This window comes from Pyxicephalus adspersus, chromosome 3 (genome assembly GCF_032062135.1).
Source record: "Pyxicephalus adspersus chromosome 3, UCB_Pads_2.0, whole genome shotgun sequence".
Taxonomy (NCBI): Eukaryota; Metazoa; Chordata; class Amphibia; order Anura; family Pyxicephalidae; genus Pyxicephalus; species Pyxicephalus adspersus.
Window position 1 is genome coordinate 24190189 of NC_092860.1, and position 27220 is coordinate 24217408.

Sequence of the window (27220 nt, forward strand, 5' to 3'; positions counted from 1 at the left end):
GTGAGTTATGCCTAAGAATTATAGCCTACAATGTAAAATAAATTTCCATGCAGAAAAAATGGAATGCTTTTTGCATGAAAATATGGACAGAATTGGAACGCTAGGGAGTTAATGTGTAACATGACTGATGGTTTCTATTGAGGCCACAGTGGTGGTTCCCAGCTGACTGAACATTGCCTGAAATGTCCATTGGTTCCAAGTTTTACTAAAGTGAATCTGTGGCCAGACTATGCACATAAAATAGTCACATTCGGAGTGAGCAGTAAAATAATTTCACCTCTATAGCTATAGACATTGTGGAAAAAATAATCTTAAACATAACTTTGAACTTTTCTCTTTTACTATTGCTTTATGTTGCAGAAGAATCTTGGCAGCATTCCAAGTTCCTAAAGTAAACACAGAGCAGGTGTTTCTAAGCTGTTAGAAATAAACTTCAAAGTTTTCATTTTTATCTTTAGGAATTAAAGCAAAGTATAAGCAGCTAAAGAGGTCACAGATGACTGGTTTTAAAGACTTATTGTTAATTCAAATGAATACCTAAATGTCCACATTCTGGGCACAGATGCCCACATTGCCTGGTCTAGGTGGATCAGTAAACCACTGCACCTCTATGGGTAACCTGCATCTTCTCCAATCTTCTGCACTAATACATACTTTATCCAGTTTTTATGCCAAGCACCATCGCGTATCACCATCCCTTATGGAAGTAGATACTGGAGATACTGAAGACATTCTGCCCACTACCTCCTCTGTCCCAGAATAACTTCACCTTTAAAACATAGCAGCATGGCAACCCTACTACAGTCTAGTGATTGGTTGCAAATGCATTAAAGGGCACCCTGTCATTCACCTGTTGTAGATGCTATTTCTGAGTCAAAGGGCTGACCAACAGTCATATGTATTTACATGTTATTTAGAAAGCACCAGCATATTACACAGTGCTGTACATGGTTGCAAACGACACAGGAGGAGAAGAAGCAGACACTGCCCAATAGAGCTCACAATCTATTGTTAGAATAAAAGAAACACAGGTAAAACACTTAAAGCATATCTAAACCAAGAAATGAAAATGTTATATATTACAGTGTGTCAGTCCTTGTCAGTCATTAGTTTTCTTTTTTTTTTCTGCAAACACAGAGAGATGCATATTGGTCCTACCAGAGATGTGCTTGTAAATGCTATCCTATGTTATCTTAAATAACATAGATAGAAATAGATCATGCTCCTAAATTCAGCTCACCAGTGCATTTAAATCGCCATAGCAGGCCAGAGTATTGTGAATGGGTACTGATAAGTTCTTGCTGCATTCACAAGACTAAATCATGTAGTGTTGTTCTCACATTTCCTTGTTGCTGTATACTGGATGCTATGCTTCGGATCAAACATTCATCCTCAAATAGGAAAATCTTGTTTCCCTGATACCATTCAGGAAAGTCAACTAAGAAGATAAGGGAAAAGAAAATGACCTTTTTTTAAAACTTGCAAATAGACAAAATGAATTGGATTGCATCAAAGGAAAGATGAAATGTTTGACCTGACCTTTAATATAGCAGGTGCTTTCACTGGTGATCATGTGCCTATTGTTTGTAAGCATGACAGCATGAGAAAATTGTGACTTAAGGAATGTCACACCTAAACAGGTCATGCAGACATACTCATCACATGACTACTGTAACAGCTTGCAGATTTTTGGCTAAATACATCCAAATGGTTAACAAGTTAGAGCAGGTTCACACCTGCCTCTGAATTGGGAGATTTTGCACAGCTTCCCAAGCAGCACTGGTTCATAAAGATCAAGCATCTGCACATGTGATAGCCGGCAGCAGTGAGCTGTACTAGAACAGCCCTGATTCAATCGCTATGGGGCTGCTTTAGCTACATGTACATTCAGTGTCTCGCTAAGTGTCAGCGGTTCCTGACATGAGGAAGCGGTGAACGCAGTGCAAAGTCACTGCCAGTGTGACTTCAGCCTTAGGATCAACAAGAAGTGCCAAAGTTCCCCACCCCCTTATTTTAGCTAACTATTCTGTAAATTAGTTTTTTTTTTGTGCACCTTTACTTTGTAAACCTAAGGTATCACCTTTTTAGGTTAGTTTAGTTAGGTGTACCAGGGCCAGGTAAGGCTTTGTAAAGTGCTTTTATAGTACAATTGGTGGCTGGCAGTGGGAGACTATAAAAAAAATGTAAGATTTCTTTGTACCTCATTAGGATAACCCGGGAGTTATCTTATATGGTTGGTTTGATTTCAATAAATAGGAGAGATAAAGACACATTGGCAGCCTATCTACAGAACTGGAGATAAACAGAATGACTGTGCTCTTACCAATTGTAAAAACTGAGATGTGACAAAGATATAGAAATGCATTTCTGCCTTCCTTCCCTGACACATCTTTTGCCTCTGATCACCAAGATTGGTTCCTGAGGATTTAGGATATAGATATTTTGCAGCCCCTGTAATGATGTGACGGTTTAAAAAGGAGAATTACACAGTACAGGGTAATGTAAATAAACCCACCAAGGCATAGCACACAGGGGAGATACTTTAAAGTGCTAAAATGTAGAACAGAAAGCATTGTTATATCTGTTTGATAAGTACAAAGAGACACATGATGATCCTACTAGAGATCATAAGAACATACTGTAATATTTCCCTCATGCTTAATAGGAAGATAAAGTATGAAAAGAGCATCCGTTGCTGCAGATATTGGATATTTCAGACACACTTCATGCATGTTAAGTGCAGCTCTACCACAAACAGCAAAGCATGCTTAAAAAAAGACCTTCCATGTAAATCTAGCTATGGGGAGGTAGGAATAGCCATGTAGATAGTAAAACCTTTTACATTTCCCTGAGCTCACTTGAATGCTATCATGAGTTAGTACATTGTAAATACTTAAAATTCTTTAGATTTATAGATACTTGTTAATGTTTCCATTTGTAACATTAGATATTATTAGATGAGCAAAAATAAGCTGTCATTTGAATTTGTATGTATAGCCAGCTTTTTGGATAGAGTAGATTTAAAGTACACAGCCCACTCCCCATTTCCTCACTCTTTATCCCCATTACATTTTCTTGTAGGCAGGCTGAAAACAAAGAAAGATATCGGCTCACAAAATTTCTGGCCGGATCAACAATCATTTTCATTACTTTAATAAGGATTAGATTGTATGTAAACCACAACAATGAACATTTTCCCATTTTGTCTTCTAAACATACAAATATATTCCATATTTAGAGATTATTTAGTACTATTTTTTAACTTTTAACCTGTTTAACTTTGACATTGACCTGCACCTAAAAACCTAACTTCAGGTCATGTATCGACTGGCTGTGTCCGGCTAGGGGAATTTCCCTTCACCATTCTGCAGAATAAGTAGCTAAAATATTATAGTTATATTGAAACTAAAATGCAAGAAGCCAGACCAAGTGCTTCACTTTCACTTCCCTGAGTCGCATATTGTGGCGGTGCAGTTTGTGCATTTTGTTTTGTTGATGTGTTGATTGTGTGATTGATCTGATTTACAAAGTCATAGTCATGTCACTGTCTAACAATCTTATATCACTACCATAGTCAACGGGTAATGGAAAACATAGGGCTGTGTCCTGCTGTCATATCTGACCATTGTCTAAGTATTTGCTGTACCACATAGATGCCTGCTGTGAGGTTACAGAGATGTAATTTATCATTAATAAATTACAAATTCACATTTCTCTCTGCTATTCCTAGCACTGGTCAACAAGCGCGGGAATCTACTCCTATGCCACTTGTCACTTGTGACCACAGACGTCGGTACACACACTCTTACAGCACATTTTGATTCCAAATGACTTTTTCAAGAGCTGAGTGTCTAAAGATTTGTGCATGTTAAAAACTTTTTATCTTTAAAACCCTTTTATCTAATGACCATATCCCCACCTACATGCATACCTAAAGGCCCATTCACACTAATGCACTCAATCCTGCATGATAAAGCACTACTGTGCATTGCTGTGTTTCATTTTGAAGACAGAAAGCAATATTTTCTGTTCATTGGAGGCACTGACAATCCATTTGAAAGAATTTGCTGCCCAAATTTAAACCATGCGAAAGCAAACACCAACACACAGGCAATTTTTAATGAATTGTCCTGGCGTTACTGGACCCATTCTCTCCTAGGCAGAAAAGGAGCATCAGGGAACAAGCTATCATAGCACTGAAAGTGAAGCAGAGGTGTAAACATTTTGGCTGCTTCTTAATATTCTTGGGGTAAAGGAAAAAAAAAGATACAGAGAAGATTGGCGCATCATGTAACTGCAACTGTAGGTGGGTAAGGCTATAGTATCTACAAGCATTGTGATTCAAACAAATTTGCATGCATTTGAATGGCAATTTGAATTTGAGCAGCAATTGACAATTCTGTATATAAATACAATATATATATATATATTATATATATTATATATATATATATATATATATATATATATATGTGTGTGTGTGTGTGTGTATGTATAAAAAGTTTTACAAAGCTTTACATAAAGCTACCGATGCCATAGTGCTGTAGCTCTATAGAGGGCAGTTCCTACCCTATGAGAAAGAGGTTGCCCACATCCAACAGCACCCAAAGTTACAAATTGGTCCCATGGGGCCAAATTGCTTCAAACTTATCCAAGCAGTTATATAATCATGCAGACCATTGTTTCATCAGCTGAACATCTCCCACTTGAGCACTAAACTCAGATAAAGTGGGCGGACATGTTGATTTCCAGTGCTCCGTTCTGTAATGATATGAGCTATGAGGACTTTGTTTTGCTCGCAGAGTCTTCATGTGGGTAGGTTCAGCAAATGAGTAACTGGGTCTAACTGAGGTGCCTGCTATGCTGGAGAGGAGATCATTAACCTCTGTTCAATTGGGCTTAGCTGGAAAAATGTGTACATGTGTGTGGGTGAAAGTTGTGTGAATCTTGTGTGAACATCTTGAATAAATGCACACACTGCTCTATATGCAATGCATTGCAGGGCCATACATTATAAATGGCTCCTTCATACATTATACATTAAAGTCCAATGCACTCTATTGTACCACAGTGCACTATGATATCCGATGTACTGTGTGATGTAGTGCATTCTGTTGTTACACAGTCAACACATTTATTTTTTTCCAGATAAAGATGTCAGCTCTGTCGTGGGAGAAAGGGCAGCTGAGTTAAATTTTGCTTTATGGACCATTTCAGAACTACATTGAGCCACAATGTTCTACCGAGGGCTCAAATGCAGTTCTGGCCATTTCCATTCAAGTGAATAGGAGAGTGGGGGGATCTAATTTTGCAAGCGGTGGATCGTAACGTGGTTCACTGTTCAGGATTTGCAGAAGCTGTGTGCTGTGAGGCAGAAGCTGTGTGTAAATGTGGCTGCCCTCAGTATAATTTGCCTCTCCTGGCTGCACAGAATCCATTTCCTATGTGTCCATAACCAGGCAGCAAAAAAATAGTATTGTCTGTGGTCTTCCTGCAGCCCAAAGCTCTCATTACTCAGTTTGCAATTCGGTGCCTGAGGGCAGGTAGCCATCTTGGTAAAACAGAGTACTGGACACCCAATCTCCTGAGATCTCAGATGGCACCCTCACACACTAGGAGGTGTACAACTTTTTAGGAGGAGTTTAAGGTTTTTTTCTCAACACTGGTATTGTGTATACAATAAGTTGTAGCGCTGTATAAAAGATACATATAGAGGGTAATTAATATTATTATTTTTATTAATATTAAACAGGATTTATATAGCGCCATCATATTTAGCAGCGCTGTACATTAAATAGGGGTTGCAAATGACAGACAAATACAGAGGATGACACAGGAGGAGGAGAGGACCCTGCCCCGAAGAGCTTACAATCTAGTAGGTGGGGCAATTTACACACAATAGGAGGGGGATATGAAGTGGCGGGAAGTAGTGATTGTTTCAAAAGACAGAAGAAGATGGGTAGGCAAGTATGAAAAGATGGGTTTTACAACTCTAAATGAGCAGAAAGTAGGAGCAAGCCGAAGAGGACGAGGAAGACTATTCCAGAGAGTCGGGGCAGCTCTAGAAAAGTCTTGGAGCTGTGCGTGTGATGAGGTTATTATGAGTAAAGTAAATGTATTATCGTGTCTCCCAGCAATCCTGGATATAGAGAAACACCTATGGCTATCATCCTACTCTTCCCTATATATAGGGGGGTAAAAGGAGCAGCAACTTTATCATACAAAGGGGCAGACAGGCTAGAATTACACCCCACCACCAGGGGGCGCACTAATCTTCTGTCCTGTCATTTATTCCTAGAAATGGTGTTGCCAGGGAAATACATTTGCACAGCCGGTATATGATATTATTATTGCGATATTAATATACTTTATGATAATATTATTGCAATATTATTATATTATATGGTATTTTTATTGGAGTATTATTATACTATGTGATATTGCAGCACAAGCATTCTTTGGAACGCCACATCTGGTATTTATGAACTATTTAACCTCACACTGACATGTGATTTTACAGCACACGTTAAACATATTCCCTCGGTTTCTTTGCACGGTTCTAGGGAATAATCTCCCATAAAAGCTGTGAGGAGACCACAAACATCCCCAGCATTGTGCAACTATCTGCCGGCTGTGAGGAAGATGCAGCAGCCAATCCCGGGAGCCGTGACATAGCCACCAATCACAGACGCTCTTACGGCGGAGCATGGTCATGTGACTGTTCCATTTACAATCACAGCCTACAAATCGTGTTCTGTCAGCTCGGTGTGTGCGGTTCGTCCCGTTCTGTGTCCGCTCCAATGGACCCGGCTGGCATTCAGAACCGCATGTTCTAGCAGCCCTGGCAGAAGCTGGCACCATGAAGGTGGTGGTATTGTCATTGCTGCTCTGCTCCCTTGGAGGGTCTGTCTCAGGAAAAGTCTTCCAGACATTGTCCCACCTGAAGCCCCAATACAATGACACCGTGCAGACCTCGGCCGTACAAGATCTGCTCCGCCGTCTGATTGGTGATCGTGCTGGCGATTTCGTGGTTACCGTGGACAGGTCATTGGCGGGCAGCCAGGGATTGGACACTTACCGGCTGAGTTCGGTGGCCGGAGGGAAGGTGGCCGTGGTGGGCAGCAGTGGGGTGGCCGCTGCCACCGGATGCTACAACTACCTGAAATATTATTGTGGCTGCCATATCTCCTGGTCAGGGGTCCAACTACGAGTGCCATTGCCTCTACCTGTGGTGCCATCGCCGGTCACCGTGACAACGCCAAACAGGTGATATATGGGATCCACCAAAGATTTTCATGTTGGGAGTGGGAAACCTGTACCAGGCCTGGGTGGATCACACCGAGCGTGTGCTGACAAAACAGAATACAACTCATCAGATGTAGGAAATATATTATACATAAATCTGAATATTAACCTCCCTGGTGGTATTCCTGAGTGTGGCCAGGGGTGGGATTTTCCATACTAAAAGTGGTAACCCCGAGCCACACTCAGGGTGAAATTGCCATTAGGTTTAAAACTCCTACCCAGTTCCCTCATTCCAGCGGCGTCCTCCAGCAATGCCCGGCATCTACTTCCCTTGGCGATGCCGGGCATCTGCTCGTGAGTCATAGGCTGGAGGGTGGGAGTGGGCAGGAAATTTAAAATATTGAGGAATTTTAAATGTATGGCTTTTCTAAAAAAAAATCCTCATTATTTATACTGCCAGTGAGGTTATTATCCCCCTATCATATGTGTGCCCTTTAATATAATAAGGAGCACGGCTGACCAATACGAAGAGCCTAAAGACAGGAAAAAAGTGCCACAAGTTTGACTTTTTACAAGAAAAGTCACAATGTGCATATACATTCACCCACTTATGTCTCCAGGTATTTGGATTTGCAGTAAAAGTAAACTTTTACATCTGATCACATGATCAACTCTGTTTGCTCAGGCCAGTGACTGGTTTATATTAATAATAAAATAACAAAGTATTTCCTGCATGGAATATCAGAGACCTGAATGGATTTCATTAGAGCGGTAAGGGGGGTAGAACTTGTGCCCCTGAGTTCCCCTGATCAGTAGGTGTGAAGAAAGTGAGGATAAGTCCTAATATTTGGGGTTCTATTTATATACAGTTCGGGCCATATATATTTGGACAGAGACAACTTTTTTTCTCATTTTGGTTATGTACATTACCACAATTAATTTTAAATGAAACAGCTCAGATGCGGTTGAACTGCAGACTTTCGGCTTTAATTCAGTGGGTTGAACAAAAAGATTGCATTGCAAGATTGCACTCTCGTCCGATAATCTGGCATGTGTACATCGCTTGTTGTCCAACCTGGCGGATCCATGGATGATGAGCGATCGCAATGAAACTGAAGAGGGACCGCAGGGGGTGCCGCCCTGTTGTTCTTCCCCCTCCATAGAGCAGAATGGCACTGTATGTACAGCGCTTGGTTCATGCATCGTGCAGTCTGAACCTGCACCTTGAAAAAAGCTAAAACTTTGACACAAATTTTGGTGTTGTGACTTTGTCCCCTTTTCCTGTGATTGCACTGCGTCTGGCCCTGGATGATCTCACAATCCCTGTTCCTATTTTTACTACTTTTGAAAATAAGGTTCCGATTTCTGAATTTGTTTGCAACAGCTAGATAACTTTTTTTTTTTTTTTTTTTTTTTTTTTTAATTTAGTGGCGTCCTTTACACTTTAATGAAGAGCAATAAAATCAGAGTATGGATGGGTTGCTCTTTTGCTATGTTTTTTTTTTTCTCCCCACTGAGGAATTTTACCCCTCTATTTGTCCTGTAAGCATGGCTTCCAAGACAAAAGATACATTTCATTAAACCCAAGAACAAAAATCATTAGATATTGCAACTTAACAGTCTTTAGATGTAATGGCAATGTGTGTGCATGGGCAAAATCCCACCATCCTTACCATTCCCATTTATTTATCCCTTGGGATGAGGGTATAATGACTCAAAGTAATCATATACTAGTGGGAACTGGAGTACTAGATTTCTGAAAGGATTAATTGATTTCTGTACTTGTCTTTTTAGGAAACCAATATTGGTGAAATGTGATTGCATTGGAGAGTTGTATTCAATATTATTTTTACTCCATATTTATAAAGCACCAACATATTATGCAACGCTGTACAAAGTCCATAGTCATGTCACTAGCCGTCCCTCAAAAAGAGCTCACAATCTAATGTCCCTACCATAGTCAGATATCATTAATGCAGTCTAAGGTCAATTTGAGGGGAAGCCACTTAACCTAACTGCATGTTTTTTGTAATGTGTATATTTCTTTTTTTAAATGTATTTTTTTACCTATACGTACACTTAAGGAATACATTGTGTCTAGGTGAGCAATGATTACAAAGGGTTGAAAATCCTGAATATGCAGGAGAAAAGAGTTAACACATTATTACATGAGCCTGCAGATAATACCAGCTGATTGCACATAATACCCGGATGTCAAACATTGAAAGATTTTTCTACAAACACAAAACAATTCAGGAAATCAGTATGTTTGTGTGTAGGAAGGAGGGTGGAAAGTCATGTGAACTAGATGTAGGTTAGGCAGTCCTGGAGAGGTGGACATCCACCTGATCTACATGGGAACAAAGTTCTCCAGGGTGCAGTGTGCATTGGAGATAACCCAGCATGGCCCCAATAAAATCTATTATGATACAAATGCCACTGTAATACATAAACTTGTTTTACCATTATTTAGAAGCCTTGCATTCACTTTTACCTTTTTGGATGTCTGCATAGTAATTTTTCAGATTTAGGAAAGGGCAATATTTCCATCCTAACCCACCAACCACCTCAGGTGCCCAGTATGGCACAGGATACATGATCATGCTAAGACTTAGAAGCAGGAAAACAGACCCAAACCCTCTATTAATCTTCCCTCAGTCTTTTAGTTTCTAAATTCTTCCTATTCTTCTCCAACATCACCCAAGGCTCCCCCACCAGCTTCTAAACTACACCAAGCTCACCCTGTCCATACAAACACCCTTACTGTCCTACTTTCCAGGGCTCCCTGCACATCCGCTCGCCTTGCTATGTTATGACTTCATGGTGTATTCTCCTCATGTAACTACATGGAAGTTTGTGTCCTAGAGGCTATTGCCCATGCATAAAGCTTATTGTCCTGTATGTGATAGAATGTGAAGTCTTATGTCTCAGACTGACTGTCTTCATAGAATTGGCTTGCTGTGGGTAGTGACTCTACCTAAAAGGATGCTGTCCCCATCCTATCCTAGGCACCATGGTCAGAAGAAGGGTCACTCCGGGCTAGGTGCAGTGGGTGGAAATGGCAATGTCTTGACATATCTGTGTACTCTTTCATTACATAAAAGAGATTTTAATTGTAAATGTTACAATATGTATTCTACAATAAAATGAACATTGTGTACACTGCTGACTGATGGGTAATATAGTACTAAATAGGCATGATGTACAACTTCGTGCAACTTGCCAGACCGGTATTTCTACTTCTTCTTTTCCTGTACACAATCACATGAACGGAACAAAAGGACTTCCCGATTTTCTTATTTTTTGTGGGTTTTTCAATATCACAAGATTTTTAAACAGAATGTTTTTACTTATTTGTTTATATGTTCACTTTATTTTATTATATCATAATCACAGTCAAAGTACCATATGATATCCATTATTGGTGGCAGGAATTGTGAATTGTATCCTTGCTGAGTCATCATGGGTTGGTAGGAGGAATACCGTAAGCTAAAAACAATATACAATGGCTTCATGTATTTTTAGGTGTCAAGGATTATTGTATTTCTGCATATAGACAGGTAAACACAACAAAACTTTAGGATTGTTTGAATGTCTAGTTTCACATGAAACCTACCTGCCTCTCTGACAATTTTTTCCTGTAAGCTGCACCTTGGTTGCTCTTAACAAGTAAAAGTGTTTGCATACCAAAGTAGAACTGTGACCTCATATTAAAATACATGTGCTGCATCGCCTTATTATAAGTGCTTACCATTTTCCAATTGCAAATTCCAATAATTTTTTGTAGTCCTGCCAGTTATGTCCACTTAATGCAGCTTTCTTGGATGAGGTGGCAACAACACTGCACAGCTACTAAATTCAACGCAACGTTGCCCCTCATGTAGGTTGGGACGATTGGAAATAAAATGAGAAGTCATTGAGTTTGTCATGAGTGCTGATGATGCTGATTTACAACTCTGTAGCTTGGCAATCGGCAACTGGCTGCATCTTGTCCTTCTTTTTGGATTGGCAGAGCAGTCTATGCTTGTCAAATCCCTCACATTTAAAAGTTTGGAAGGAGGGGGTTATGTGAGACTCAAATGAAGGGGAGCTGGCTTCCTCCATGGAGGTGAAATCCGTGTTCTCCCCAGCCGCTTTTAGCTGGGTGCAGCACCCGGCACCTTTCCATCACCAGCCAGCTGTTTTTGGGTGGTTACTGAAGAGTTTGGTTACAATACAGGGGCTGCCACCCACATTTAATTTCTTCCCACTTGTATGTACTTCAAGTAGAATCAAGCCTATTTCCTGTTTCCAAAGTTAATACAATTATGAAAAGCTGATACAAATTTTTAAAAGTTTTAACTTATGTAAATAATTACACAAGCATTTCCTTAGTAGCAATTTCCCCTGTCTCTGGTTCAGTTATAGCTTGGAGGCATCAGTTACAAACAGCATGGGTGCTATAAGTATTGAAAATATGGATAATTCTGCCATAATAGAATTGGAAGTGGTAGTTGTTTTTGTGTTAAGTAATTTGTTTTGTGACACTATTTTAGTCATCCTTAGACCTTAGCAGGTCCTTGCATGAATAATAGTAAACTTCATGTCTTTAGGTATTGATCGGTAGCATTAGCTGAGTTTTCTCAAGAAATTTAATGTCCTGCAAGTTGAGGTGTTTACAGCTGAACTATTTTTCCCCCTAAGATGACACTCTTACTGGAAGCTACTGATTGTAGGTTTAAATGTGCTGAAACAATCCAAGTGTGTATGTCCATGGACCACTGATTGTTACCACCCTTCCCTTGCCAATGTCATTTTTGGAAAAGGGGGCAACACTAATCCAGATATACCTGCACCAGCAAGTCCCCTTATTTTGACATCAGTGGTCCATTCTCCTCTGGATCCTAAGAGGACCCCATCACAAGACAGCTAGGGGTGTCCATATCATGCAAGCAATGGAAAATGAAGAAGAGAGAAGAACCGGGACTGGAATGATACATGACTGTGGCTTAAGGTAAGTAGAAAAGGCATTTAGATTTTGTTTTCTCTTGCAATCACTTAGATGGGGGTGGGAGCAAAACATGGGGGTTAATGGTTTCCTGTGGAACAGATTTAACTAGGTTGGCATCCTACATCTGATAACCAAAGCTGCATTAGGGTCATCACTAAACAAATGCATATGTTGTTCTATGGCATCCCGGAAGGTGTGTGTCCTCCCCCACAGCAGCATATGTCTTAACTCATAACAGATACACAAGACTCACTTCAGAGATAGATTTATGTGAAGCGATAACATCACCTCTGTAAAGAGAATGACTCTGTATGACTGAAAAAAGTAAACATGAGGCTGAACATTTTTACAAAACTTGTAATATAACAGCAAGGCAAACATGTAAAACATTTTGGCTGCAGTAAAAGTAAATAAACCAGCTTATGTTGTGATAGGATATAGTTTGTTGAAAACTGTGTGAATGATACAGCACCACATAAAATCTTTTACATGTTATAAATCTCCAAAAATTTTCATTTTAATGTATTCCTTACAACCCTCCAGTGCTATCAACTCATATTGCGTGCACCAGATATAACTGCAAACCAAGTAGCTGTAAACTCATCACTGGGGTGCCACAACCGGTGCAAAGAGCAGAGGGGGAACCCAACGGGTCGTCCTACTATAGGCTGCCTGCGGAAAGGTACAAAGGGAGGGAGCAGTCACCTGGCACGGAGAGAGCAGCAACGACTGATCATTATTACAGGAGGCTCCTGCCCAGAGATAACACTGGAAAACAATCATGTTGAATTACTGTACTGATCTGGAAGAAATACACAAATACCACTAAGATTTGAGCAATAATACAGTATACAGGAGTAGTAAAAATAAGGATGCTTTTTATTATTAAACTTTGACATATGGTGTTTGTAAAGCTGAGATCTTCAATAGTACATGCCAGCATAATGATTTCATTGACATTAGACATGCAATGCCTCAGCATGGAACAATACCCTACGATCCTGATGTTGTAATAAGACATCTGTAATATCTTACAGGCTGTAACTTCCTGACCCCCTGCATGACATTAGTTCTGATGCTAAGAATTTTAATGGCACCTAGTCTAAGTTACTTCTTTAAATGCCATGGTTTTAACCCTTTAATATATTCTGCCAGACAACATGAAACTGCCTATAGTTGAAAATAACCTACACATCTATTTTATTTGAAAAAATGGCTTGCAAACTGTGTTTAGACAATTTCTACTTTCGGGCATTGCTGTTGGGCCATAGTAGGGTCTTAGTGCTTAATGCAAACTACACTACGGCTAAGGGCCTATTCCCACCACTGGATCATAATGGTGAAACCACAAAACATGAAAACTCAAGTTACATGAGCTGGGGCTCTGCAGTGCTATTTATTGTGCATGGTGCCCCAACTCCTCACCAAAACACATGCATTGTATTGCACCACAACACAGCCCATACAACCTTTTTGTTGCACTGCAATAAAATGCAACCCGTCCTATTTTTGCATGCATTGCTGGTTGTTTTATTGTTTATATTTCGAATGGGCTGCTTAATGCTAGTCATCTGGTGGACTGCAGTGCTTATGGTGTATGTATATTGACCCTAAGCAATACTGGTCAGATCCAGGACAGTAAGGGAGGTCATCCCTACATTTTCTACTCTTGCAAGCATGATTTCAGTATTACACAGACATCGCTATGCGAAGCAATGGAACATTGGCTGGTACAAAGCACTGCTCCTCCAACTATCAATTCATTGTGCAGAACAATACAAAAGACCTACAGTAGAGTATATGAAAAAAAGATTTCAGATGTCAGTTTTAAGGTTTAAATCTGCCTTCAAGGTTTGTGATCTGGTGATCTGGAAGAAGGGCAGACTATTGGGTAAAATAGTTTTTAGAATTAAAATGTTTTTATCTGAAAAAGGGGGGGGGGGGACTGTACCAAATTCCTAAATCCTACCTTTCTACTTTAACCATTACCTGAAAAGAATCTTTGTAACCCTTCCATTAGTACTTTTCCTAAATACCATGTAAGTTATATTTTTTTAGCGATTGTGGTAGCATTAGATTCAGATGTGTGATCTCTATGGTGTTCATGCAATAATTGGAAGAGCACACAGAAAGTTTTGCAGAAGATCGTCATTCTATGTGTTAGACCTATTAGTCCCATTAGAAACAAAATGGTTAACAAACCTTTTCTTTTACTGGTGTTTAAGCTTTGTGTATCATCTGATGGTCATTTCACGTGTGTGTGTGTGTGTGTGTGTGTGTGTATGTATATGTGTGTGTATATATATATATATATATATATATATATATAATTTTGTCCTATTTGAGAATGACTCTTTATTATTACCTAATATTTCTTACTAGTGACCTCAAGGAGGCCCCTAAAACACCCACCTTATGATGATATTTTATCGAGGTACAGATTTCAATGACTAGTACATCAGAAAAGGGCACAGAGGAGGCTTTTCTATCATCTTTTGTTGCAATGCCTTTAGGTTTTTCTTTTACATTTTTAAACTGAATTACGTGTTGACATTAAATAATAATGCTACAAGATGGCTCACTTACAACTTTTGTTCTGTGTTTTAGGTTCCGCTACTACCAGAATGTCTGCACTTCCAGTTATTCCTTTGTCTGGTGGGATTGGTCCCGATGGGAGAAGGAGATTGACTGGATGGCTCTGAATGGAATCAATATGCCCCTCTCATTCACAGGCCAGGAGGTTATTTGGCAAAAGGTAAAACTTTATTTATTTATTTTTTTTTAAGGGGGTACACGCTATTGTCACCCAGGTCGGAGCAGCGATACCCAAATCAGAGCCTAGAGGCCAATATACTCTGTGACTGTGTCTGGTAATCCTTTGAATGACCTCAGACAGCAGACAGAGTATACAGAGGGTAAGGGAAAGTTATGACAATGGGCAGTATGTGCAGGAGACGAGTGCAGAGGACATGGCAGCAGATGGTATGTACAGGAGGAACTAAGCCCTTCACAGAAGGGTTTCTACTGAGAAAATAATAGACGTCAGTGTTCAAAAAACATCTTGCTAAGTTTGAAACGGCCTATTCTGTGACATTGGAGATGGTGAGGAGTGTATCAGTAGTATTGTTATCCACATAACTGCTGACAAATTCCCCATCACCTCCACTGATGTGGCCCAAGGACGATGAGAGTAGTGGGGAGCAGCCAGGATGAAACCGACTGAATATTTTAGTGAAAATTGTTTTGCAGCCCCAAAAATGTCTGTGCAGGTTATAGTAGATGGAAACTTCATACATAAGGCAAATACAGTATTTTAACACTGGTAAAATTGTCTGCATAAACTAGGCTTAGGTTGTGGAAATGGGAGAGTAGGTAAGTCTAAGGGTTTGGCAAGAAAAAAGTGGGTAGGACTGACAACATTCAGTCTACAAAAATGCTTTGTGGTTCAGTCCACAATCAGACTTAAGAGCTAAATGTATTTATGCTAGATAAACCAGTATTTCTGCATTTGCAAGGATTAAACATGATGTAATGTGTGTACTGAGGTGATATATTTTTTATATGTTTTCTTTTGCCACTTTATATGAGTATGATAACTACAAAAACGCATTTTGTTTTTCTGCCTCTAGAGGGTGACAGAGGTCTATATATCTAGATATAGACAGGCTGCAGCAATGCTGGACCTTCACTGATACTCTGATTCTATATCAAGTCCTTTAATCTGTAATCCATGGCACTTAGCTGTATCAAAGTGAGCAATTATAACTGGTAATAACAAAGTAACACTCTGGCATTTTATGTGTTAAAGCAGTAATTGGCCTAATATGATGGGAAGTGGCAATCTTTTCAGCCTATTGTCTATTTTATAAATATAGTAAACTGAAAAATAGTGTCTCCTTTTAGGTTAACAGCCTTCTCGCCCTCCATTCTTTTTATCATATAAATATTGAATAATTGGATGAAGTGAAATACCCTCTAGGACCGGTGTCACTCGAACTGGTGTCCCATATAGAACATTTTCTCTTACCTCCTGTGCTTACGACGGCTCCGAAAACAATATTACTTTATGCACAGAAACAGTGGCCACCAAGGAAAAACATTGGATTTCCCACGGCTAATTATTGTATTGCTAAACTAAAAAAAAAAAATTTTGGCTTCACCTACACTTTAATCATGATCTATTTATATAATATTGGGTGCCAGTCTTATACCATTTTTTTTTATTTATTTATTTTTTTTTATTTTAGGTATTTTTGTCTTTAGGATTGACTCAGCCAGAGATTGATGAATTTTTTACTGGTCCAGCATTCTTGGCTTGGGGCCGCATGGGAAATATCCACACCTGGGGAGGTCCACTGTCCTCCAATTGGATGTTCAAACAGTACACCTTGCAGGTAAGAATCTTATGTGTTTATAAGGGAGCAAAATGAAGAAACATAACATACCCTAAAAATTATTAAATTAAGAAACTTAATTTTAATGAGTACAAAATGCAATTGTTGAAACCTGTTGCTAGTTTAATGGGTGGAAGAAGTGATAGAAACTAAAGTCAGAATGCTGAATGATGGATGTCCTTGGGGGCAAAAGTTTGTTTTCTAGTAATCTGTCCTTATGGGCTTGGATAAATTTGCAGCAAAAACATTATATTTATATGAGATATCTGTGATGAGTTTTATGGGTAAAATAGTGGTGAACATAGAGGTATGTTTTGATGGTGTAGAGGGAAGTATCAAAAAAGTGACTTTTATTTTAGTTCTTATTTTCTAATTTATATTTTAGTTAAGGATTGTGGAAAGAATGAGGTCTCTTGGAATGATTACAGTACTGCCTGCCTTTGCTGGACACATTCCTTCAAGTTTACTAAGGTAAGATGTTGGGTATAGACGCAGTGTCATATCTTTTTCCTGAAGCACCAATAAAAGGTAGGTGATTGGAGGCCCATATCACCTTTCTCCTTCAAAATTTAACCTATACCTTACTATAAACAATTTGTTACCTTTGCCAATTCAATCAATGCATGCACATCTACAACACAATACTCTGTGGTATTTTGCCAGCCCCTACATTACCAGGACGTGGAAAGGGATGCAGGAAAAGGACACTCCTAGAAGAGTGTTGGCTGTAAAGATCTTTTTAGTGGCCTCAATGCATTATTGCTTTATAGCTGAATTCTTATTTGTGAATGGAACCTGTACAGATTAACCAGATTTTTTTTAAAAACAAATATACTTTATAACACTAAATACCCCCTGCCCATTCTGTCAACACATACGGTTAGTAGTATGTCAAAGCAATTTCATCTTGAATTTAAATAATACATACTGACACATAAAATGAATCTTCTCCTAGATGCCAAAAATATTTTATACATAGCGCAAGTGTTATGATGCTTTGTACTTGTCTCTTGTTCTGTAGTAGCAGTGAGTGAATAAGTTTAACATTTTAGAGCGACGAGTGGTCCTCTTACACAAAATATTCAATAAAGTTTAGCAGCTTTTTAAATAGGCTCTTTAGTTGCTGTGATTTGAGACATCATTATTTATTACCTTCAAATTTTTCTTTAATGTGTTTTAAGTACTCATGGGGAAAACAATAATGTATGATTAAAATGAAAAAACAGTGAAAACCATTTTTCAATTTCCAACAGTATTTTCTTGTCTTGTTGCTCAGGGTCTTCCCTAAAGCCAACGTGACCAGACTTGGTGGATGGAGCAATTTCAATTGCACTTATTCCTGCAGCTTTGTTCTACACCCGGAGGATCCACTTTTTCAAAGAATTGGGGGACTTTTTCTGAGCGAACTCATAAAAGAATTTGGAACTGACCATGTTTACAATGCGGACACCTTTAATGAGATGACACCAACTTGTTCCGATCCTTCTTATCTGTCTGCAGTCAGCAACGCTATTTTTAAATCTATGGTCAACGGTAAGGCTATAGGGAGAACAATAATACCTTTGTTTAATGCTTTATCATTTATGCTGCAGCTTGTATTGCAAAAGTCAGCTACAGGGTTTGTTTGAAGAATCTGCCAAGGAAGTTTGTACAGCAAAATGTCTTTATTATATAGAACACGGCCAGTTAAATGTGACAAACTACTACTATGTATTATACCAATCTTGGGACAACAAATATAGGTTTATAAGCACAACAGAAACAGATTTGTATTAAAGCAAAAAACTTGGTGTTTGTGAACCCTAACAATTACATATTTTATTTGCTCGATTGTGGTCCATGGAATATACCAATAAAGTGTTTTATTGGCTGTAAACTTCCTGTTCCATGTAAAAAGGGAAAGAGGAAGGTTAGGGTAAGTGGGCATGGTCACCCTAGTACAGGATGGGTGTTACTGTCAAAACAACAAGGTTACAACATTTTAAAAACTTGAAAACAAATGCAGCCATAATAGCTAATTACAAGGAGGGGCTGGTTATGTATATATTTACCACAGCATATGCGCACATTACAGAACACTTATCTCTGGTGCTTTACTCCAGTACTACAAGCTCCTCGTCATTGCCACTACCATCTTCTCCTGGATCTGGAATCTTTTTGCTTTGGCTATTAGGAAACCACTGATAATGTAACTCCTGTCCATGCCCTTTTGGAATTACATTACTCCAGTTAAGACAGGGGCCGCACTCACACATGTACTGCGGTCTGTATTCAGATAATAGGTAAACGTTTGTTTCCCTTTTCCAGCAGAACAAGTACCGGCACTTGCTTACTGATTACTTTTGTTTAGTTCTGTCCTAAATAACATATTTGAGCACTTTTATTTATTTTTCATGATTGAGCTTTTTAAATTATACATTGTTAGTTGTTTGTAACAAATGTAAGGAAGGAATGCCTCTGGGAGGGTAAGAACATTGGGAAGTGAAGATTTTGTACCGAGATGGAGCATGCTCTGTGTTTTGTGTAAACTCACTACTGAGGACAGAGAAAACGGGAAGCTGCATTCTGACTTACTAAGATATTTAGTGTTATGTTATGTTAGTGTTAACAATCTAACATTCATTGTTTTATCTTTTTGCAGTGGATCCTGGAGCCATCTGGATGTTGCAAGGCTGGCTGTTTGTTAATAATCCATCTTTTTGGAGGCCTGCTCAGATTAAGGCCCTCCTCCACGGTACACCAATTGGTAGAATCATAGTCCTGGACTTGTTTGCAGAGACTATTCCTGTTTATCAGTACACTGAATCTTTTTATGGGCAACCATTCATTTGGTGCATGCTGCATAACTTTGGTGGAAACCATGGTTTATTTGGGAAAGTGGAGAGTGTAAACACAGGGCCCTTTGATGCGTTGTCCTTCAAAAACTCCACTATGATAGGAACAGGACTTACCCCTGAAGGCATTGAACAGAACGACATGATATATGAATTGATGAATGAAATTGGCTGGAGATCCAAGCCTCTGAATCTTACTAAATGGATCTCTGATTATTCTGACAGGCGTTATGGCCAGAAACACCCCAATGCACAGGCAGCATGGCAGTTGCTTCTAGGTAGTGTGTACAATTGTACTGTGGACTGGAAGGATCATAATCACAGTCCATTGGTTAGACGACCATCTCTAAATATGAACACAGATATTTGCTACAATAAAAATGACCTTTATGCAGCTTGGAAATTGATGCACCGTGCAGCTCCTTCCTTGGCAAACAGTAGCACGTTCCTCTATGACTTGGTGGATGTTACCAGGGAAGCTGTGCAGCTGTTGGTTTCCGAATATTACCAGGAGGTCAGGGCTGCTTATTGGAATGAAGATCTAGAAACATTAATGACTGCAGGTGGTCTGATGATATTTGATCTCCTGCCTGAACTTGATGGTCTCCTTTCCAGCCAACCCCAGTTCTTACTTGGTCGATGGTTAGAGTCTGCAAAGAAGATGGCCAGCACCAAGAATGAGGCTATTCTGTATGACATGAACGCTCGTAACCAGATCACATTATGGGGTCCCACTGGCAACATTTTGGACTATGCCAACAAACAACTAGGGGGACTAGTACTAGACTATTATAGAGAGCGTTGGAGTTTGTTTCTGTGGTACCTGGTTGAGAGTCTTAACGTGGGAATACCCTTCCAGCAACACATGTTTGAGAAGTCTGTCTTTAGTGTGGAAAAAGGGTTCATCTATAATGGAAAGACCTATATTTCTACTCCCACCGGAGACACCATTACAATTGCCAGAAATATTTTTATAAAGTATTTTCCTAAAAGGCCAAAAAATTATCAGAATTATCATCCTAGATGATGCAATGCCATATTGGCCTTCAAAAGGAAAACAGACATTTCAGCCCAGAATTTAGGGAAATGACAAGTTTTATTCTTATCCCTTAATAATATTCTAAAGTATACATTCAGTGGAGAAATATAAAAGATTCACAAAATCAAACAGCCACTGTTTGCAGCATGCTTGCAGGAGACTGTTTACTAGTTGATTTTTTTTTTTTAAAGAATGAACTTTAAGTTTTTGACTTCAATGCAAATTGAATGTATTTACTTGATTTATTTTTTCATTCTTTTACACCTTTTTTGAATGGAACTGGGCAGTAAAAGGTTCAAAGCCATAATCAGGTCAGGAATAAATGAGCATAATGTAAAATGTAGAGAAAACGCTCAAAAGTGTGCCTTAAAGAACTGCACTTTCAATGTTTGTTTGCTCCATTCTATGACCTAAACTATTCCTTTTCTTTATCCTGATCCTTTCGCCCAGCACTGCAATAGGTGCACTTGCACTATGGGGGATTTTTTCGGGCCATATATATATATATATATATATATATATATATATATATATATATATATATATGACATTGTAGTGGATACTGATAGCAGCAGCTATCAATATCATTTATTTACAAAATCCAGTTTATCAATGTTTACATTTGAGCAAGAAGATCTATTAGCAGCTCTGCTACAGATTGGTAAAGAGACTAAAATTACCAGCAACTTCATGCTTAGAGGGGGAGAACCATAGAATATAGTAGATACATCCTGCAGACCTTACACTAATACACATATGAGGCCAGTAAAAAAATGACTTAAAATACATCTTACCATCTTTCTGGTGAGGTCTACAAACCAATCCAAGGAGATGACATTCCATCACAGCCCAGCTACAATTTATTGAGTGATGTACGGGTCTCACCCAGTGACTTTCTTTTTTCTGAATAGTTCCCTGAGATAGAGGGAAGAGAAATCATTACCACAAGCATTACATTTGCCAATCTTTTAGGAAATATAGTTTGAAACAATTTTTTATAATAATCTCTTTGCCTACAATGCCAATAAAATTATTATTTTTATTATGTTTCATGTTATTGACCATGGAATGTGAATAAATGAAACAAATAATGTAAAGGTTACTGCTTTTCATGCATAGCACCACAATATTAATGTGTAGGTAAAGCCAAAACTTTGATGGTTTCTGATTTCTAATTTGTTCTGGAAGGGTTACAACACCTGTCAGGTTATTTTTGATGTATGGATCTCCGAGAGACAATAGTCAAATAGAAAGATGACTTCAGTAGAAGGAGGATGCCTGGAAAAATCATGAGGGCATTCAGTGGACATTCAATCCGTATCAATAGTAGTCTGACATACTGCAGATTTCCTGTCCTTGTTGGTTGATATAGTAATACATGGATGCAAAGCTTTCATTATATTTTATATTTCATTATAAATGGATCCATTACAGGTTCACATTTAAATGTGTTTATTTACATGTATCCTAACAAGCCTAGTGGTGGAAATAAAAATGAGCACTAAGCCAATGCATCAGCTTTGACATCCCCATCTATTTAATTAAGAAGTCTCTTGTGCTATGTCTATACTGCTATGGCCCCAAAAGACACCAACTGCGTATTAGTCTGTTCTGACAGAGCTCTGGCACAGCTCTTGCCAAATGCACAATTTCTCAGTTGTCCTGCAGGGGCATGGACATTTGGACCCCTGGTCAGCCACTGAGCCCTAGGAACCTCCCTTAGGTTGCCCTGTGTATGATGTAACTGGAAAGGAATTACTGTGGGCCAGAGAAGAGGTGAGCATAGCAACCAAATCTTTTAATTTTACAAAACCTGGGCAGCTTAAAAAAAAGAGTAAAGTTTTAGAATATTTCAGGGATTGCCCCCCCCCCCCTAGTAGATTTACCAATATGGGAATCCAGAAAGAGAGTATGGCTTTCCACAATCATGATTCTTTTTGTAATATATTTGTGTCTCAAGTCTCAAGTTGGACACCATCTAGGGCCAAAATTCTGCTGAGCTATAATGTTAGGTGAAAAGTAGCAATTCAAACTAGGTAGAGTATAATGATAATACTTTCAAATCAAACTTAGAACAACGCAATCATCTCTGGTCTGATGCGTTTTGCCAAAAAGGCTTCATCGGGGATGGTGGAGATTTGTACTGAATACTAAAAACATAAAACAAAAATGAAAAAACATTTTTAGAGGGCATTGATATTAAACATAAATTTGATACACAATAATAGCAGGTTGTTCCTAAAAATAATATCCAGTTTCTCTATTTTTTCACCATGTTTCTCATGTGTATTCACCACATTAGACACCAATGCACATCACATATGTTACTATTTAATCTTATGGGCAGCTAAAAATACACCTTAATAATGCACACATCTTTTTCTTGAGTGTCAGCCTATTGCAATGAATGCCCTATTATAACACAATCAACATGAACAGCAACACGTTGTGGTTTCAAAAGCAGCCCACAACCATATGCGTAACGAACTTTCACTTAGTCAACCTTATCCAGGTTTTATGTGATCCAATACATCCAGATTCTGAAAGTGCTCACTCGTTCTTCTGGCTGTGTTTGCAGCCTCTAGCTACACAATTTTATGCTGCCCCATTTCTTTATCTTGTTGACGGGCAGCAATGAGCATACTATTGACACTGCATAGTCTGATTATGTTATATAGTTATATAGTAGAAAAAAGACATAAGTCCATCAAGTTCAACCACTAGGGAAATAAACATATCCCAGATATAAAACCCTATAGTTGGTCCAGAGGAAGGCAAAAAAAAACCCTGGTACAATTTGCTCCAATGGGCATAAAAAAATTCCTTCTTGGTTCCATGAGGCAATCAGATGTTCCCTGGATCAACAGTCACTGTTATTTTTACTTTAAAGCCTTGATACCCCGTTATATTCTGTACTTCTAGAAAAACATTCAGCTTTTTCTTAAAGCAATCTATAGGAGTTGCTGAAACTACTTCCTGAGGGAGCTGATTCCACATTTTCACAGACCTTACAGTGAAGAATCCTTCCCTTATCCAGAGCTTAAACTTCTTTTCCTCCAGATGCAGGGAGTGCCCCCTTGTTCTTTGTAATGATCTCAAAGTGAATAATGGGGAAGAGAGTTCTCTATATAGACCTTTTTTATGTTTATATAGGGTGATAATATCCCCCTTAAATATCTCTTCTCAGTTCAGTTCAGCTAATCTATCCTCATAGCTGAGCTACTCTATTCCTTTGACCCCTGACCAATGCTTTGTACAGGGGCAGGATAATGTCTCCATCTCTGCAGTCTATTTCTCTTTAATTATAAGAAAGTACTTTACTAGCTTTAGATATTGCAGCTTGGCATTGCATGTTGTTATTAGGTCTATGATCTATCAGAACCGCCAAATCCTTTTCCATTTCTGACTCCCCCATATGTATCCCCCCTAGACAGTATGAAGCATGCATGTTGTTAGCTCCCAAGTGCATAATTTTACATTTATCTATATTAAATGCCATTTACCATTTGGCTGCCCAATCAAACAGTACATCCAGGTCTGCTTGTAGATTAAAGACATCCTGTATGGACTTAATTCCATTGCATAGTTTGGTGTCATCTGCAAACACAGAAATTGTACTTTTAATCCCAAACTCTATATCATTTATAAAGTCAACAAGTCATCCAACACTGAACCCTGGGGTACACCACTAATAACCTTAGACCATTCAGAGTATGAATCATTAATTACAACTCTCTGGACGCGATCTTTAAGCCGGTTCTTTATTCATTTACAGATTGAATTTTCTAAACCTAATGACCCTAACTTGCATATTAACCCTCTGTGAGTACAGTGTCAAATGCTTTAGCAAAGTCCAAGTACTATATATGTGGTAATGCTATTCCCAAATACCAACAAAATCCTTACTACAACTACAAGCACATTGCTAACTTTCTATAAACCTTTTCCACAAACTGACAGGTGCACTTTGATGCAATTCATTTCTGTACTGCGTTGTATTCCATTAACTAGTACCAGTTTAATCTGGAAATGTCAAGTACTGTGTTCAGCAGAAGAGACCTTGAGATGATATTTTTCAATGGAGATGGTGCTTTTGATTTTGTCTGTACACCTGCTCACATGGAATTCCTTTGACAGATGACTATTCCATGCTGCCTGCATCAGGTCACGGTGGAGGCAAAACTACTCCAGGTTAAAGAATGAAAAGGAAGATTCAAAGTTTGTAACTAACAGTTTCACTTCTGCAAATGATGCAGCACTGTATATGATGAGAGGGCACCATGGTGGCTCACAGGTTAGCATTCTGGCCTTTGCAGCGCTTAGTTCCAGGTTCATATCTCGTCCAGGACACTATCTGCATGGAGTTTGCATGTTCTCCCTGTGTTTGCGTGGGTTTCCTCCCATGTTCCAAAAACATACAGTTAGATTGACTTCACCCAAAAATTGCCCTTACACTGTGTTAATGACAAATGACTGGGGTAGGGACATTAGATTTGTGAGGCCCTTTAAAGGACAGCTATTGACATGACTATGGTACAGCGCTGTGAAATATGTCGGCGCTATATAAATACTGTGTGAGGGCCTGCAAATGGTTGAATGATAGCAACATTTCACTCACTGGCTTCTTATGTCCTTTCAGTAAGGTTCTGCTGTTGTGATTGCCCAGTCCACCACCACCGGTCTGTATTGTCATGCACTTTGCTGCAGTTTAGGAAATCATACACATGTTTAAGAGTATTCATTTATTTAGAAATATTTTTGTGCTCACCCTACCACTAAGGTCATTTTCAATCTTGTGGCTGACATAAACCTTCTACTGCAGGCTTCACTGTGAATTATCTCAAGAAAAGTGATCAGCCCACCCAATCATTGTGACTACAGAATGATCGGCCTTTATAATATGGAAAAGGTAGAGCCAGGGGGTCTGAGTAGATCAGCAAGAAAAAAATGTGCATGGCTGACAACATTTAAATAAAATGCTATGTGTTGTCCTCTTACAGCAGGATCTGAGTGAATTTCTGGAAGATCAACGAGTATTTTTCAGTACTTGCAGGGTCTCTAAATAGATAAAACTTCAGAAAATCTACGTATTGCAATTTTTTTTTGCACTGATGTATACTTTAGGCACCTGTCTTTTCTGCCTACAGAAAGTAAACCTTTAACACTTTTCTATATGTATCACACAATTTTAATTATTGTGAAGTGCATTTTGGAGCAAAATAAAAAAGTTATCATACATCTCAAATCATGTGCGTTGCCAGTGTGATTCTTACTTAATGAGCCTGATTTATTAAAGCACTCCAAAGCTGGAGAAGATACACTTTCATCAGTGAAGCTGGGCGATCCAGCAAACCTGGAATGGGTTTCTTAAAAAGTCATGTGCTTTTAGCAAATGTTTTGAATCCTGGATCAGATCCATTCCAGGTTTGCTGGATCACCCAGCTTCACTATGAAAGTGTATCCTTTCCAGCCTTGCAGAGCTTTAATAAATCAGCCCCAATGTTTGGACTGACAACACAATGCCATTGTTGTACTGAAATCCAAACCGGAGATGTGGTACAGGGTGATCCCAACAGTCTGCTGCTAGATTTTACCTGTCCAGCAGACACAGAACACAAACATCTCCACAATTTTACCAGTGGAAAAGGTGTCATCTGCCTGGCTAAACTGTGTTAATCTCATAAATTGGATGGATGGACGGACATGACGATCATTTAATAATTTGGGTAAAGTCTTTTAACCACTTGTTAGCATTATATCAAAATAGGAAAACCTAAAATAAAATATAAATACAAAAAAATGGAATTACTTTTCTTTAAATCACACCTATTTGTTGTAATAACTGTGTGTTAGCATATTTGCCCTTTGCTATCAAACCTCGTTTTTTCTTTTTCTGGTATGTACTATGTAGAATATTTAGTAGATCCAAGGACAATCTTCTGGTTACCTTGGGACTCAATGTCCGGTAAACATTAGAAATTCTGGAGCCCTTCCAAGCAGAAACATGTTTTAGTTATGGTTGCATGCAGTGATCATTATTCACAAGTCTTCAGAGCACAAATGCAGAATTACTATTATTTGTATCACACCCCAGATGACAGCATGGAGATTGTATCTTCTCTCCATGATTTGGTGATATTCTTCCAATATTCTAGGATCTCACGGGAAACCTACACTAAGTAAATACAGTGTACTAGGAATAGCAAATTTTAAGATTCAACTCCACACACAGGAGGAAAGTAATAGTCCTACTTCCCGTAAGTGGCCCCAAACAGGAAATTACTGGCAAACCCTTATCAATGTACTTATAACAACATAATGTTAGCATAATAAACTTACAATCAATTAAAAGACCATCACATGGCTTTACCTCACAGTTTGTGCACATATAAAAAACTATCAAATTTATTTTTTCTGCATCCCAACGCGTGTCGCGGGAGCATTTGCTTCTTCTGGGGATTAGAAAGCCGAACAACAAAGCAAACCAACAGATATCCAAAGCACATGTGAAATATTACCTACAGAATTCTGAGCCATTATTATCAAAATTAACAACAGATGATTTACCCAAGGTGATGTTAAAACAGCCAAAGTTTGGTCCTGATAAAAAGTACTAGGGTAGATAAAAAGACTAAAGGAAACTAGGAATGTACCCAGGGCCCCAATCAACAGAATGATATGTGTGAGAAAGTTGGAATGCTGTGCGTTTGGAGACCCT

At 38.8% G+C, this 27220-nt stretch overlaps 1 protein-coding gene across 1 annotated transcript; it reads left to right on the forward strand.

Moving 5' to 3' along the window:
• Positions 1-6722: 6722 nt before the first annotated feature.
• On the forward strand, positions 6723-25750 carry NAGLU (N-acetyl-alpha-glucosaminidase). The gene is made up of 6 exons (XM_072403966.1): positions 6723-7266; positions 14843-14990; positions 16483-16629; positions 17015-17100; positions 17906-18162; positions 19271-25750. Exons 1-6 carry the CDS (start codon positions 6860-6862, stop codon positions 20488-20490), a joined length of 2265 nt encoding a protein of 754 aa, XP_072260067.1. The 5' UTR covers positions 6723-6859; the 3' UTR covers positions 20491-25750.
• Positions 25751-27220: the final 1470 nt, after the last annotated feature.